The sequence below is a fragment of the Rosa rugosa genome, chromosome 5 (assembly GCF_958449725.1).
Source record: "Rosa rugosa chromosome 5, drRosRugo1.1, whole genome shotgun sequence".
NCBI lineage: Eukaryota > Viridiplantae > Streptophyta > Magnoliopsida > Rosales > Rosaceae > Rosa > Rosa rugosa.
The window spans coordinates 36,610,935-36,626,563 of NC_084824.1; the positions used below are offsets into that span (position 1 = coordinate 36,610,935).

Genomic DNA, 15,629 nt, shown 5'->3' on the forward strand with positions numbered 1-15,629 from the left:
CGACCCAGTCGACCCGACCCGACACCATCGGGGCCGTCGCGCGTTCTCCGGCCACGACCCGGCGCTTCCCGCGTTCGCTGCGAGCCTCCCAGACGCCCCGTGGCGTCGTCTTGTCCCGTCACAGCCTCCAGAGCTGGATCGAAGACACCAAAGCCGTGCGAAGCCCGACCCGGCCGGAGATCTCCGATTCCGGCTTTTCACGGGCCGATCCTTCTCAGTTTTGGAATCTCCTCCTCCTTCTGATCATCCTCATATCCTCCTTGCATGACGATTTGGAGTGTAGAGCGATAGATCAAGGTTTGAAATTTTTGACGGTTCTGATTCAATCTGGAATCTCATCAGAGGGCTGAGATTAATCCAACTTCCAAGCTCGATCTAGACCTTGTCTCAGAAAACGTCAAGTATTAAAGCTGTTCAATTCTTTATTTTGAAGAAGTTTGTAGTTGACAACTTTTGCATCTGAGGTGGTTGGCCGTTGCGTTGACCGCCGTCTGACCTCCGCATGTGGCAGCGTGTCGGACCATATTTTGAGTTTTTGTTATCTGGACGATGATCTATGCGTTCATACGAGCGTTTTGATATATTACAAGGTTATTTTAGAAAAAGTTGATAAATGGATGATTTACGTTTTGACGACACTATTTAACGTTTTTACGTTTTATCTTCGGTTTACGATCTGCGAAGAACTGACCATCGGTTTTGCTTCAAATTCTGATATGTTGATCGTATGACTGTCCCGATGACTTTGTGAGGTCACGGGAGAAGATCCGACCATTGGATCTTCGTATAATTGAGAACTAGCGATTCGAAAGGCGATTCGTGAGAATCTGACCGTCGGATTTTTGTATAAATTTGTGGAGATGGTTGTAAGGACAATTCAGGAAGATCTGACCGTCGGATCTTCGTGATAATTCAGGAGGATGATTCTAAGGGCGTTCTGTGAGGATCCAACCGTTGGATCATCGTTTAATTTTGATCCGACCGTTGGATTGTCGTTTTAGTATGCTTTATGAATCCCTTGCTAAGTTAAGATCATATTGGATTAGGTGATCGACGGATTGATTAGGCGGAAGATTCGTGAAATCGTTGTTGAGCTGTTAAGAAGACGCAGCTGGATTAGAGGTGAGTAAATCTCACATGGTTCATTTACGAACCGAATTATTTAATTGTTGGAATTGTTGTGATAATTGTAAATCGTTTTCAAATTTAATGCTTTGTTTGAAATAATATGAACTCGATCGACTACGGTTCATAGGGCTACGGCTCCCAGGTAAAAAAATGAATTTAAGTATAAAATGAATTTCTTGGTTTTAAAGTGTGTGAACTATAGTTGGTATTAGTGGTCATTCCTGTGTGGATGATTACGTGTGTGTATATATATATATATATATATACAGATCTGAAAAGTGACCCTAAACTCCAACCTCGCACTTTAATTTCAGAGCGAGGCCTCGCTCTGGATAAGATCTGTATATATATATATATATATATATATATATATATATTTACGTGGTATATATATATCTGGATGGTGTGGCATTGTGATATGTAGACTTTTGATGTTTTCATTCACATTATTGAATTGAACTTCCACTTATGCCGGAATTATATTTGAGGACTTATATTGTTGAATGAGTGATTGAAATTATGATATGACAATTGAGAGTCAGGTGGGATTTCTTTAAATGGCTGAATTCTGAAGGTTACTGTGGTTAACCTGGGTGCAATGTCATCGTAAGGCTGAACCTCAACGGAGGCAACAGGTTACGGTATGGTTAGAGCTCTAGTCATGTAACTCATGTTGCATGCACAGTTTCATGATGGTAACTGGGTTATTGCATCATGGGTGTGTAGTCTGTGTTTGCATAGTTTCATAATGGTAACTGGGTTATTGCATCATGGGTGTGTAGTCTGTGTTTCAGAGTTTCATGATGGTAACTAGGTTATTGCATCATGGGTGTGTAGTCTGTGTTTACGTACCGTCATGGTGGAAACGACGTTACTGCATCATGAGTACGTAGTTTTCGGAGAATGTTCTGGTGTTCTTTCCTTAATTCATATGTGAGAATTGGAAAGCTATGAATTCTATTGTTGATTTAATTGTAATCTCCTGAACTAAACTTTCGATGCAGGGATTACTAGAATTTGAATTGGGTGACTTTAGTGATCTCCTGAACTAAACTTTCGATGCAGGGATTACTAATTGTTACCTAGTGTGATTATATGTTTGGTTGTGTTTGTGGAGTTAAATGTTGTTGCTTTAATTTATCTCACGAGTTGAGAAATTATAAGCATGAGTGACGTGAATCACTTTATTTGAGTTTACTCATACGGGCTGAAAAGCTTACCGGGTTTATTGTTTACATTCCCGGTGCACTATTCTATGGTGTAGGGGTTATTGTGCAGGTTAGAATATCGATCAATCGTCATCAAAGCTGAGGTGTACGTTCGGTAGTGTGGACGTGGAATGGTACTCTTGGTTTCTAGTCTTCCGCTGTGTTGTGAGTGTAGAGGGTGCGTTTACTTATTGAATTGATATTCAGTTTAATTTGTAAACTATTGTAATGTAATATGTGACTCTAAAGAACGAGTCGGTATTGACATTGTGAGTTCAGTTTGTTTGTTGCTTAGTTTATTTGAAAAATTTTCTAAGAATCTTCTTGTGATTGTTTGTTCTCGCGTTTCAGATTTGAATTCCTTTATTCAAAATTCGGGGCGTGACAATAAATTTGTCTAACTTTTCAACCTTATAGTTGAGAATATTAACTCTTACTTGAAACATATTTCTCTATTTAAGCTCACCAACCCATCAGCTCTTTCAGAGAAACAAAAAGTAATGCACAAAAGAAATGCATAAAGATAACTGATGTCCAAAGCAACTTTGACTCAACTCAATTCCCAACCGACCCACCACCTGGGCAAGCCCCTAAGGGATAAATAAATTAATTTTTTTCCCTATGCAGAGTTCTGAATTTTTTGAAACTTTTTATACTTTTTGTAAATAAAATTCTCAATGGCCCATTTTTTCAAGGAGCCTTCTAATGAGAACCACTAAAATTATGACTAGTTTAAGACTTTTGTGTTAGACCCATTTTTTGATCACATTTTTGCATATCAATCGTTGAATGTTTATATATTTATCTGTAGATCTATATGCAATTTTTCAACCAAATTGAAAATCGTTAAGACATTCATAATCGTGATTTATCAGTTATGAACATGAACGGTTCATGTTTGACAAATTTGGATCGTCCATTGATTTGATCTAGTTCGGTATCTTAATGATTAGCAATTTGGAAGAAAATTTTCATAAGTGATCTACTCATGCATACATAAACATCTAACGGTTTATTTGCCGTAATGTAATCAAAAAGTGAGTCTCCCAAACAGTGGCGGAACCAGGATTTGATCTTAGGGGGGTCCAGACATAACGTAAGTTGAAAGTCAAAAAAACAAAAACAATAGTATAAAAATAATTTAAAAATCTTGAGTCTTAACATCAGATTGTAGTAAGGTAGCACTAAATTAAGAGTTTTCGGGCGTTTTTCTTTTAGTAAACCATGTATCAAGTGTCTTTTGTGTGGATGACTTTTTCATCTACAAATCAAAAGAAAAAAAAAAGTTACATATAAACAATGAGTATTCAACAAAATCAATCGTGAAAAAATAGCCAAAAAAAAAATTAAAATCAATCTAACAAAGCAAAATGAAAGGATGGAAAAAAATATAATATAAATCGGACCTTTTTGCTTTGCCTGGTGCGAGAGAAAAAAATTAGGTTACAGAATTTGCAAACCGCCAACCCCAATATATAGAATAAAAGCTGTCAAAATCCTAATGATATATGAATATTTATTAATTTCTGTTTTGACTTTCTTCTCTTATCCAAAATTCCTAATTAAATGAATATTAATATTTTATTTTTAACCTGACAAAGTGACAATCACGTGGGTTTAGAGAGTGGGGGAGGTGGGGGTTAGAATATTATATATTTATGTGTACAATTCAATTTAGAAGAGGGGGTCCATCCACTGCACATACACATAAATTAATAGTTTAATTAATAATAGACATATAATATTATATATCTGCCAAAAAGCTGAGGGGGTCCGGACCCCGTCAGACCGAATGACGGGTCCGCCCCTGCTCCCAAACCGTTGATTAGAAAGTTCTCAACAATCTCATTATAATGGTTCTCATTAGAAGAGCTCCCCATTTTCCCATACCAAAAAGAAAAAAAGAAAAATGTTTCCCATTTTTGGCTTGACTAGTTGTTTTATTTTCAATTATCCAAATACTTTTTCATCTTTTTTTTTTCTTTATATATTTTTCTAAATGAATAATTGTTTTACTTGTGCTCATAATATATATATTTTTGCAGTTGGAACGTTTCAGTCAATCAAGACTTCGTTTGGTTCACGGAAGGGAAATCAATTCCCTTGTCTCTCCCATGAGGATGGGAAATTAAAATTTCTGTCATGGTTGTATTCCTACAGATATTAGGGGTTTTGTAACCTCACATTGTTTGCTCTAGTTGCTTATATCTAATAAAGTTTGTCGTCTTTCCTTTCAAAAAAAAAAAAAATTCATGTCATGTTTCCTTTTCTATGTTTGGTACAGCAGGGAAAGCATTCAGGAAAAACCATTTGATTTCCCTTCCGGTATTTGCTTAGTGCAAGAAAGGAAAGCAAAAATATGTCAATGTTTCAATAATACCCTTATATTTTGAAAAATAAAATAACATCATGAAAATTCAGAAGTACACCAATTTTAGCAATAACACATTTGAGCAGGGATATTATAGTCTAGAAAGGAATGATCTTCCCTCCTATTTTCCCCTATCACAAAAACCTACGGATCCCCCCCCACCTCATACTTCCAAAGTTTGTGCCTACCAAACAAAAATTCCTTTCCTGATTCCTCAAATCCGTGAACCAAACCTGGCCCAAGGGTAAAATCCGGGTATATGAAAATTTAACCGTAAGACTTGTTTGCTTGAATAATATTAATACTGATGAAAACTGAAGATATTGTGAAACAGTAGATGGAAGTATTGTAGCACACCTCTCTAACACATAACATCATAGCCAACCCAAAATTGCAGAGGCTTCACAATGTTTTCATTCCTTTGTCTACAGGTGATTCTGATTCTAATTCTAATCGAACCACCATATTCTAATTCTAAATTTTAAGCCCTAACAACTATGCAACATTTCTGTGCACCCTAATTCTGCCTTGAAAATGAGTGCTGGTGTTCTCAACCTGCGATGAGATTCTAGAGTCAAAGACATTGTCATTGGTACTAAAAGATAATTTCACCACAATGATCATTATTACCGTTGCTGACTGTGGTATAGAAATGTGACCATGCTCTTGAGCTATAGCATAGTGTTCCGAAGACCAATCAGGACGACTCCAGAGATAGAGAGGAGGTGGAATCACATTATGCTGGTCTATATGTTTACCATTCACATCAACTGATCCAGGTAGATAAAATGACTGAAACAGATGCCAAGAAGAGCCCATTGTGAAACTTACATGGTAAGATGTAAATTCAGATACTTAAGATTCAGCCACAAAGGGAACTGACATACTGACAAATACATCTCAGTTTACCTTTCCTGATAGAAGCTGAGGATTCTCCCAAATCAGATCATAAGGTGATGTCTTTTGATCCAGCCTGGTAAAAGATAAGAAGTATATGTGAGCAATCACACCCATAATTTGCATGCATGTGCGTAAGAGAGATCAGATTGAGGAACAACTGCATAGTACCTTTGTGTTTCTGATGGAACAATAAGAATTAGGAGCTTTGGATTAAACCCGAGAGCCTTATCAATGAACTGGTTCGCCCGAGATGCTTTAACTCCAAAAGGAGGGTTCAGCCCCATGATCTGCTCAAGAAGCAAATATATAGAATAGTGAAACAATTGCCAAAAGGCTTCAGGGATCCAAATTTATCCTAAAATAGTAAAAACAAGGCTCGACGTCTTACCAACCGAGATCCCACGGGTAGCTCCTCCCTCTGGACAGTCATCCAGTCCTTCTTTTCGAAATTAAAATCATTCTGCCAAGTAATAATGTACTTAAAATTATTATTTCTACCCCATTTTGTTTGTTTAATGAGCATGCTAATCAGCAGACACACACAAATAACAGTCAACAACTTGACATAAATACGAGGAAAATAGAGAAAGGTTAACCACAAAGAAGACAAAAATTCCAAATAGAATTTACGAAGCAAGATGGCAATTATAAGAATCAAAGAACCAGGACGAAACATCGAGTTCTAGTTGTCCGAATCCCATATCAGATTTGCTGGGAGTGACCAATTTAAAACATACAATACCCAGCTTAAATCACTTCTGTATGCAACAAACTGTCACTAAAACCTCGTCTAAAAGGTATAAGCACCACATCCTGCTGTTAAATCTGTGGGGCTTTCAAAAGTAAAAATGTTTGGTCAAACACTGAATGGAGGGGTAGAGAAAAAGGGAAGGATAATTGGCCCATCTCTTGTTTAGTATGAGGAGAGGAAAAGTGGAGGAAAGCAGACCTCTCTAAGGCCCACCATATCAATGAGCCAAGTAACTGACAGATTTTAACTGAATATCAGATAAAAATAAAAATCTGTCCAAAAAAAAAAAAAAAAAAATTGTCCGCATATGTAGCTATTTTAGCAGTAGATATATGCAATATTTTGCAAGTGTGAGTATAAGAGCAATGGCAGAAGCAACCACCAAAATTGGAAACTAGAGATCTGGTGTATCGGCTACTTCGATATGCCAGTACTCCCTGACACTTCTGAGAACCATATCTAATACTTCAGATCTGTGTTGACTTTTTGACAACTTTGACACTATGATACCTATGACTGTTCTACTGACAGATTTTAACTGAATATCAGATAAAAATAAAAATCTGTCCAAAAAAAAAAAAAAAATTGTCCACATGTGTAGCTATTTTAGCAGTAGATATATGCAATATTTTGCGAGTGTGAGTATAAGAGCAATGGCAGAAGCAACCACCAAAATTGGAAACTAGAGATCTGGCGTATCGGCTACTTCGATATGCCAGTACTCCCTGACACTTCTGAGAACCATATCTAATACTTCAGATCTGTGTTGACTTTTTGACAACTTTGACACTATGATACCTATGACTGTTCTTCTCTGCACTCACTTTGGGCTTGTTTACCCACATAACCAATGTGTAAACAAAACTCAAAGTTTTACTTTGCAGTTTTTGTTTAATGAAAGCTAGGATCTATAAGAAAAACAAAATCTACTCAATATGAAAAGAAAAGGCAAAGACTCGACATACGAAAGGAGAAGCTCTTCATCTCTAGTTCTCTTGTGATGCAACAGCAAGGGGTTAAAGGAGATTTTTTGTTTGCAACCCACAGAAGAGCAATGCCTATGGTTGCAGCCTTGCATCCAATATATATTAAGTTCTCAAACTCAGCTCTTAAGAAAGGCATATTTTTTGTTTGCAACCCACAGAAGAGCAATGCCTATGGTTGCAGCCTTGCATCCAATATATATTAAGTTCTCAAACTCAGCTCTTAAGAAAGGCATATTTTTTGTTTGCAACCCACAGAAGAGCAATGCCTATGGTTGCAGCCTTGCATCCAATATATATTAAGTTCTCAAACTCAGCTCTTAAGAAAGGCATATATTGCATGTATAGGGCCCTTCCACGAAGTGATCTTTTTTTTTTTTGACCAGTTTAAGGAATCCTTTATGGGACCCATTTTTTTATCATATATCGGCAAATCAACCATTAGATTTTTAGTTCTCCATGAGTAGATCACTTCTGCAGATTTCAGCCAAATTGATAATTGTTAAGGTGTCAAACTAGATCAAATCAATGGACAAACCAAATCTGTCCAACCTGAGCAATTTGTGTTCATAATGGTAAATGAGTAGATCTCTTTTGCAAATTTCAGCCAAATTGATAATCGTAAGGAATTCATAATTGTGATTTACCATTATGAACACGAATTGCTCAGGTTGGACAGATTTGGTTCAACCATTGATTTAATCTAGTTTGGTACCTTAACGATTATCAATTTGGCTGAAAATTTGAACAAGTGATTTACTCATGTAAACCTAAAAACTAAATGGACGAGATGCTGATATGTGATAAAAAAAGAAGATCCCACAAGCGAGGGATCTTTTTTTTGGGCAATTTTATTGCTTGTTATCAGGATCTATATATATATATATATCCACATGGACATATCCTTACCCGTATCAAGTTACTGTATCTGTATCCATGCTTCAAAGGTAGGCAGCTGTTAGGGGACTCAGAAGTGGAATTTTACTGCTGCCCGACCAATGTAATTGTATCCAAAAGAATAGATCATCTTATACACACTATATCATAAAATCCGACTGCCTTAAAAACTCAGTAATGCGGGCAGGTGATCTATGAAGCAATGATGTTTACAGATGTAGTAATAATATGATATATGTGATTCGGCATTATAGAAATTGATAATAATAAGCATTACCTTAGCTTGAAAAAGGTCATAGTTCTTGTAGTAGCAATTCTTTCCCGTCTCTTCAAGCTTTTTTTTCATAATGACACTGAAGTCATTAGCACCACAGCAAAAGTCCACAATCTGCATATTGGGATCAGAAAATAATTGGGTGCTTAAACTCGATGTTGGAAACAACTATATATGCTACATAATGTATACATATAAATACTTAGAACTCCAGCAAATATAAAAACTAGCTTAAGCTCACATCCAAAAGTAACATCCCGTCTATTTTGACTTTAGAACTCAAAACAAAGAAACATTTGCGCATATAATAACTACTCGAAACACTGAAAGTTTTGTCCAAATATATCTTGCTTGCGATTTTTGTTGCAATCAGTACTAAGAGCACAATCAACTGTGCAAGTCGTAGTGACGCTCATAAGTTATCAGGATAGCTTTCCTAAAAATACTGTACTTTCTATAGGAAATCTGCTTTAAAAGCAATGGACGAAAGTAACTAATTGGTTTCTATCGCCAAGTACTTAAAAAACAAAAAATCAAGAATTTCAGAAATGCTTCAAAGATTGCAATTTAATGCAAGAAAATTTATATATTATGACTGTTGAAAGCTTAGAAAATTATAACATGAGGTATACACAGAATACTAAAAACACTATGATTTATAAATAATAGCCTAAAGCTCAGAAGCCAAAAGTAACATCCCCACCTACTGCTTTTGGGGGTGCTTCTTACATTGATCTTTAACATAACTGTATCCCCATTACTCCCCATGAAGACAGAGAAGCGCATTGTGCTCCTTGCTTACTATAGGGTTCATTGTGCAAGTGACTAACAAAATCAAACGCAAGTGGGTATAAAGCTTTATGTGTGAAACATATAAAAGCTTCATAATTCACACTGCATATTTGCTTTAATCAATAGTCAGAATGCCAGTATAGAGTAACAGTTTTGCAAATCTATGCATCTTGTTTTGGTTTTGACTGAGTATCTAAGGCAATCCAGAACCTTTTTAAATAGGATAAGCTTATTTATCAGGAAAACATGTAAGAGTAATATTTCCAATTAACTCAAAGCTATCACCAACGATATCTCGCATATATACTGTACACATATATACCAAAATACTTAAAGTAGTTCCCAAAAATAGCATATACATTCTTACCATATCTCCGGTCTTCACATACCAATGGAGCTTATCTACAATCTGCATATTCACAAGACCCCTTTACCATTCTCGAAGGTTTCACATAAGTAATTATACAGGTTCAATGTAATAGAGGGATAAGACTACAAAGGACAAATAAATAGTAAAAACTCTTTGAAAGAGGGAGGCAAAAACCAAATCACGGTATGCCAATGTTTCAACTGAAAAAAAAAATATGGGAAAGGGGGAATAGTATAAATTCCAAACCCCCACTACCTAGATTCACTAGATTTCCAAAGCATGTATCACCATATTGATTTTTCTCGTAATGGCAGCGATAATGAGTTACGATGGTATATCATCGCATTATACAACAGACAAATGGAATTCCATATATGGAAAAGTAACCGTACTTGTGAAACATGAGTGAAAATGAAAATTTGTACTTAATTAAGGATGATCAAAAGCTTAGAATTACGCTTCAATCATTTGGTTTTTAGTTATGCCAGGTACAATTTAGGTGAACTAGCTTTATCTATAACAGTTTATAGTTTTAAACATCTCCTGCCCGCTGAGCATACTAAATTGCAATCAACAGAAGTGAGAGGAACATAGTTTATAAACGCAATTTCAAAGAATGTATATACTGTTTCGAAATATACAAGTGTAACATAGTTTTGAAATAGCTTATAATTGAACATAAGCAGAATACATGTTCTAGTTTTGATAAAAATAGAAAGAAAAAAACTAATAAATAAATTACCTGTTTTAGTTTCTCCACGTTCGTAAAATGGCGACCAAAGGATGTGTAGCGCATGCCATGAAGGAAAGGACCGAGATAAACATTCATCTTTGTCTGCATCAACTTAGATATATAAAATTAGGCAAACGATGAAACATAATCGTTTTACAACTATGAACCTTTGCTAAAAAAGTCAAACGCAAGTGAAAGAAGGTAGCAACAGAAAATCAAAATCAAAACACTAGCAAATATTAGAAACTCACCTAGTCACATACAGGCACCCCTACCCCCACCCGCAAATACACCAACAAAAACAATTAACATTTCACTGACATTTAGAGGTGTTTAGTTAGCATATTAGTTTTTGCTTTCAGTGTCTCCCAGTGCAGATAAAATGACTAAATAGTACATTTCATCATAAACTGTTGACAAAAATGATAAACCAACTCAGCCTACTTCTAGTACCTCAGAGGCATCGGAGCATTCCCTGGTCCTATAACCGAGGCATAATCCTTGACATAACAACTAAAAGTAGGCAACAGCATGATATACTTAAGTCTAGTATATCAGGCACATGGAAAGCATTAACAGAAGATCTAGAAACTAAAGCAAAGAATATAAAGATAAGCAGTGTTTGCCCAAGCACTAAAGTTGGATTGAGATACACTATAGAAAAAACAAAACAAGAATAATCATCCACCTTCCATCTAAATATCTGTTTAAGAACCTCAGGCCCACAAACAGCTTCTGCATCTTTGGTACTGCACCCTTCATCTAGTTTTCTCAATGCTGTTCTAGCGGCCTAAATATGCAGAAATGACGATACAAAATCAATAATAAGAGACTTTCAAAATAACATATTTAGAGAATAAAACCCCACTTAAAAATTTCATTCCACGTACCTCAATCGAGACTTCCACCTTTCCCAATGACATTTTCGTGTCCACAACATTTTTCATGGAGTAAGTATGAGATGGAACTGGGTACTTCCTTAATATATCTTTCAAGGTTATTGAAGATGCAGCCTTTTCCATTAAGCCCAATATTCTGAATTGCAAGAAACTTACCTCAGAACCAGACAGCGCGTGATAATTAATCATCAAATTAGGATTTCTATTTTCCATAAACCCCATTTATATCCAAAAAGACTGTCAGATGAAACTATACGAAAGTTCAGGTAGAAATAGAAAAGGTAGAAGTAAACCAGAGTTACCTCCTTTTTGTATCTGTATTAGGTGCATCCAAATTTCCACGCTTTCTAGCAAAAGATGGCTTCTCCTTCTGTTTGAATTCTGTGTTTGCAGTTCTTTCTCTGTATGATTCTTCCAATGAAGGATTTATCATCATAGACGCAACTTGCTCTCTGTCTACAATAGACTGTGGTGTCAGTTTCCTCTTCTCTTTAACAGCAGGAAATTTTATGTGGTCCCTTACAAAAAGTTTAGTTGTTTTATCTTCCTCGTGTTTTCTGATCAGAAGAAAAGGCAAAAGAATTCAGAAAGATACAGCCAACAAAATAATAGACAAAAGCAGCTCATCAAAGAAATAATTCTTACATGCAATATATTAGTATACGGTTAGGCATTATTCCGTCCCAAGCTCTTGTTACTAATTTTCCTTCACCACATGTTCCTTCTTTGTCTTCGAAAGGAATAAAACTGATAGAAGCAATTCAAGCATCAAACATCTTGACACAACAGATAAAGGACCATGATCTCAAGACTGAATGTTGACAAAAAAAAAAAAAGGAAAAAGACCTTGGCAGGCATTTCCTGTGGTATGACTTGGGACAGAGCATGCACACAGCAAATTGTAAACCGTGATCCTTAATATTTTCTCCTTGTTTACAAATGCGGCACTTATGAACTGGACATGTAAAAGATTCGCCCATTGTAATCTTTTTCTCAAGTTCTTCAGCAGGAACTCCATTATCTTGAGAAAGTTCTTTTGCAACACAATGTGGATGGTAGAATTGACCACATACCGGAGAAACACAGGGAACAACCTAAAAGAAATTGAAAAGACTGCTTAACGTCACCGAAAGATATAAACTACAAGTCTACAATATTATTAATGATAATAAAAGATGAAAAAAGAAGAAAGCATTACTCTGATCAGATCGGACTGATATAAAAGGAAAGTTGACAACTTTTGCAAAATAAAAGACAATAACAGAAACATGAAAAAGTTCAGATCTTTTACAGAAGCAGAAATCCAAATATTTTGGTAAAACAAAATTTAATCAGGGAAATAAATGCGTAATGTAGGCTTGAATGACGGAAAAGTATGTACTGGAATTTCACAAGCAGCGGTGCATTGCATTAAAACAATGATATACTAAATATGATAGGAATGCCAACCAAAAACAAGGCCAAAGAGATTAACAGGGCACTAAAAGCACAACAAGATGTAGGTCATACAAAAACCAACACCACAATAAGTAGAACAAAAACAAGCAGAATAGATTTCTAATCAAAGAGGCCTTGCAATATAATTTTTAGAAAAACCCCATACTTCAAAATGATTTGTAGTGACAGACTCTTCTGTCATCAGTTCGCATATTTCTGAATAACCCATCATGTCGATGAAATAAGCCTTGTAACCCCTCCCCAGTCCCCTCAAATGAGATAACAAACAAAGAAAAACAGAACTGTACTTCGAGATATTACTTCTTTAAAATGAGAAATAGTGAACAACAGGGATAGAGCACTTTTATTAGTACTAAAACTAATCAGGTGGCACTTCACACAACTATATACACAGTTATCCAAAGACAATATACCACCATTTAAATAATAGATCAGTATTGTAATCTCATACCTCAGCAGCACCTGAAGATTTGTCTGAAGATCCCAACTCTCCACAAACAAAGCACTGGTGTTGTTTGTATTTGCAGTTCTGGCATAAGAAATTAGGCATTGCCTACCAAATTTAAAACAAAACATTAATATACCCATATAATGTGTAAAGAAAGAGGATTGGCAAAGTAATATACAACAGGAGCATACATCTGTGTGTGTGTGAGACAAGTAGTCATGATGATGATGATAACAGAAATATGCAAAGAAAAAGTAAAGAAAGAGGATTGGCAAAGTATTATACAACAGGAGCATACATCTACTGCATCCTTCGTAAAGCCAAGAGATACGCAACCAGAGTCCTGACCAGTCTCTGGAGTTGCATGAAATGACCTTAGGCACCTCCCTTCACAACTGTATTAGAGCACAAATAGCATTCATACCACATATCCTAGAACATACTGATAATTGAAAATTTCTGGGAATGCCATAATCATCATGAAAATTAGATGACACGAGATATTACCACAAGAGGTCACCGCCATCATGACACAAAGCGCAGACATAGCTAAACATATAATCAATGTCAACGAACCCATCTTCAGCATCACCAATCGTATCATCAACCACAGATTTGAGCCTTTTAGTAACTTGAATGTCCTGAAATTCGAAAGATTCATTGGCTGCATAAATTCTAACTTGAAAACTCAAATCTTAAAGTGTACCCTCAGAAAAAGAAAAAAAAGAAAAAACAGTCAATTGTGGCAATCTTATACAACCCATTTATTACTACAAGGGTTAAATGCAATCTATTCCAAGCAACCTAAAATTGCTACAAGTGTTTCAGATTTCAGTTGATTAAGTCAGCTATTAAGCGCCGGTTATTTGCTGATGAGGGAAGCCAAAGTGGATATCTTGAAACATTTAAGATTTACTAAAAATGAACAAAAAAATACAAACTTTTGGCTTTTATTAAAACATCCAACCGAACCCAACCCAATTCAAAGAACACGAAACCCAGAAGGAAAAAACAGAACTTTGAACAGATAACAACTTTATAGGAAATGTGCTTGCAGATGTACTTGCTGTTCCTAAATTAGCAAACTTCATTTTCCACAAACCAATCTAACATGAGAACTTGGGCAACTTGATCCTCTGTTCGCTGAGCAAGGTACCAAAAATAACAAACAACAAGAAATTGGAAGTATAGGAATATTACGTCAGCGTCGTCGGGAGAGAGCTCGCCTTCTTCTCTGATTCCGGGGCTGTTGTTGGCAGGCTCCATTTGGTCTGAGGAAGTCGAGTCTAAGCTCACAGAAATTGATCGAGGGGCAGAAAATGAAGAGACAAAACGTACATTTGCATGTCCCTCCCTCTTTATCTTAGGACAAAATTTATATTTATATAATTAGCGTTACGGCGCGCATAAACAAACGGATCTAATATAATAACATAGATATTTATTTCAAAAAAAAAAATACAGTTTTATAAGGAGAGGGTATAACAAGGATATATTTATATAATAATTCGTTAAAATGATCCTTTTCGTATTCTCTGGAAGTCACTTTGGAAAGCTAAGATCCCTGGGAAGGTCTCTATATGTATCTGGCGAGCTTGTCACAATGTGTTACCAACTAGAGAGAGTTTGAGTAAGAAGGGTTACACTGGTGATATGGGATGCCTGCTTTGCCGTCACCAGGTTGAGTGTTGGCCATGTATTATGTGGGTGCCCTACTGCGCAGGAAATCCTTACTGCTCCTCCTTTTTCAATTCAGGTTCCTATTACTCATTCTTTTATTTTTAAGGAATGGTTACTTGAGCAAGCATCTACTCTTTCTTATGAAAATTTTTCTAAGCTGTTGATGCTTTTATGGGGTCTTTGGAAGAATAGGAATGATAAATTGTGGAATGATAATGCTAAAAACGCTTCTACTATTGTTGCTTGTACTATGGCTAGGTATGAAGAGTTCCTTCAAGCTAATAGGGATACGATTATGGTAATCGATAAGAGGACGAAAGCTAGAGCACATTGGTCCCCTCCCATGAGTGGCTTATTGTGCATGAATGTTGATGGTGCTTATGTCTCTTCTCTACAACATGGAGGCATTGGCGGTGTTCTGCGTAATGAGAAGGGTGAGTTCATTGCAGGCTTTGCTTATAGAGTGACTAATGTGTCCTCTGCCTACCATGCTGAGTTGCTTGCTATTAAATCTGGGCTGGAGCTTATTCAAGCGCTGGGTGTGTTTAATGTTGCTATAATGAGTGATTGCTCAGAGGCAGTGAAGGCTGTGACTGCAGAGGATCATGACTTCTCTACTTTGGGAATCATTGTTGAAGAAATTCAGGAATTGCTAGGTGATTTGCTTTCTATAGGTGTTCATCATACTTATAGGACCGCTAATCATGTTGCTCATAGACTAGCAGGATTTGGTTTTG

At 36.2% G+C, this 15,629-nt stretch overlaps 1 protein-coding gene across 3 annotated transcripts; it reads right to left on the bottom strand.

The window, feature by feature from the left end:
- Nucleotides 1-4,967: 4,967 nt before the first annotated feature.
- LOC133712285 (protein ENHANCED DOWNY MILDEW 2-like) lies at nucleotides 4,968-14,569 on the bottom strand. 3 transcript variants are annotated; one of them, XM_062138392.1, is made up of 17 exons: nucleotides 14,413-14,569; nucleotides 13,720-13,853; nucleotides 13,511-13,607; nucleotides 13,216-13,317; nucleotides 12,153-12,400; nucleotides 11,952-12,053; nucleotides 11,609-11,863; nucleotides 11,298-11,442; nucleotides 11,096-11,197; nucleotides 10,417-10,509; nucleotides 9,672-9,713; nucleotides 8,516-8,626; nucleotides 5,996-6,067; nucleotides 5,776-5,894; nucleotides 5,617-5,680; nucleotides 5,338-5,499; nucleotides 4,968-5,262 (listed from the first exon to the last, which is right to left on the bottom strand). In XM_062138392.1, the coding sequence occupies exons 1-17, from the start codon at nucleotides 14,476-14,478 to the stop codon at nucleotides 5,203-5,205; spliced, it is 1,974 nt and encodes a 657-aa protein (XP_061994376.1). In that variant the 5' UTR covers nucleotides 14,479-14,569; the 3' UTR covers nucleotides 4,968-5,202. The 3 variants fall into 3 exon arrangements, with proteins under 3 accessions (XP_061994376.1, XP_061994375.1, XP_061994377.1); XM_062138391.1 differs by having other exon boundaries at nucleotides 11,298-11,508; XM_062138393.1 differs by lacking the exons at nucleotides 13,511-13,607; nucleotides 14,413-14,569 and having other exon boundaries at nucleotides 11,298-11,508.
- Between the last annotated feature and the right edge of the window lie 1,060 nt (nucleotides 14,570-15,629).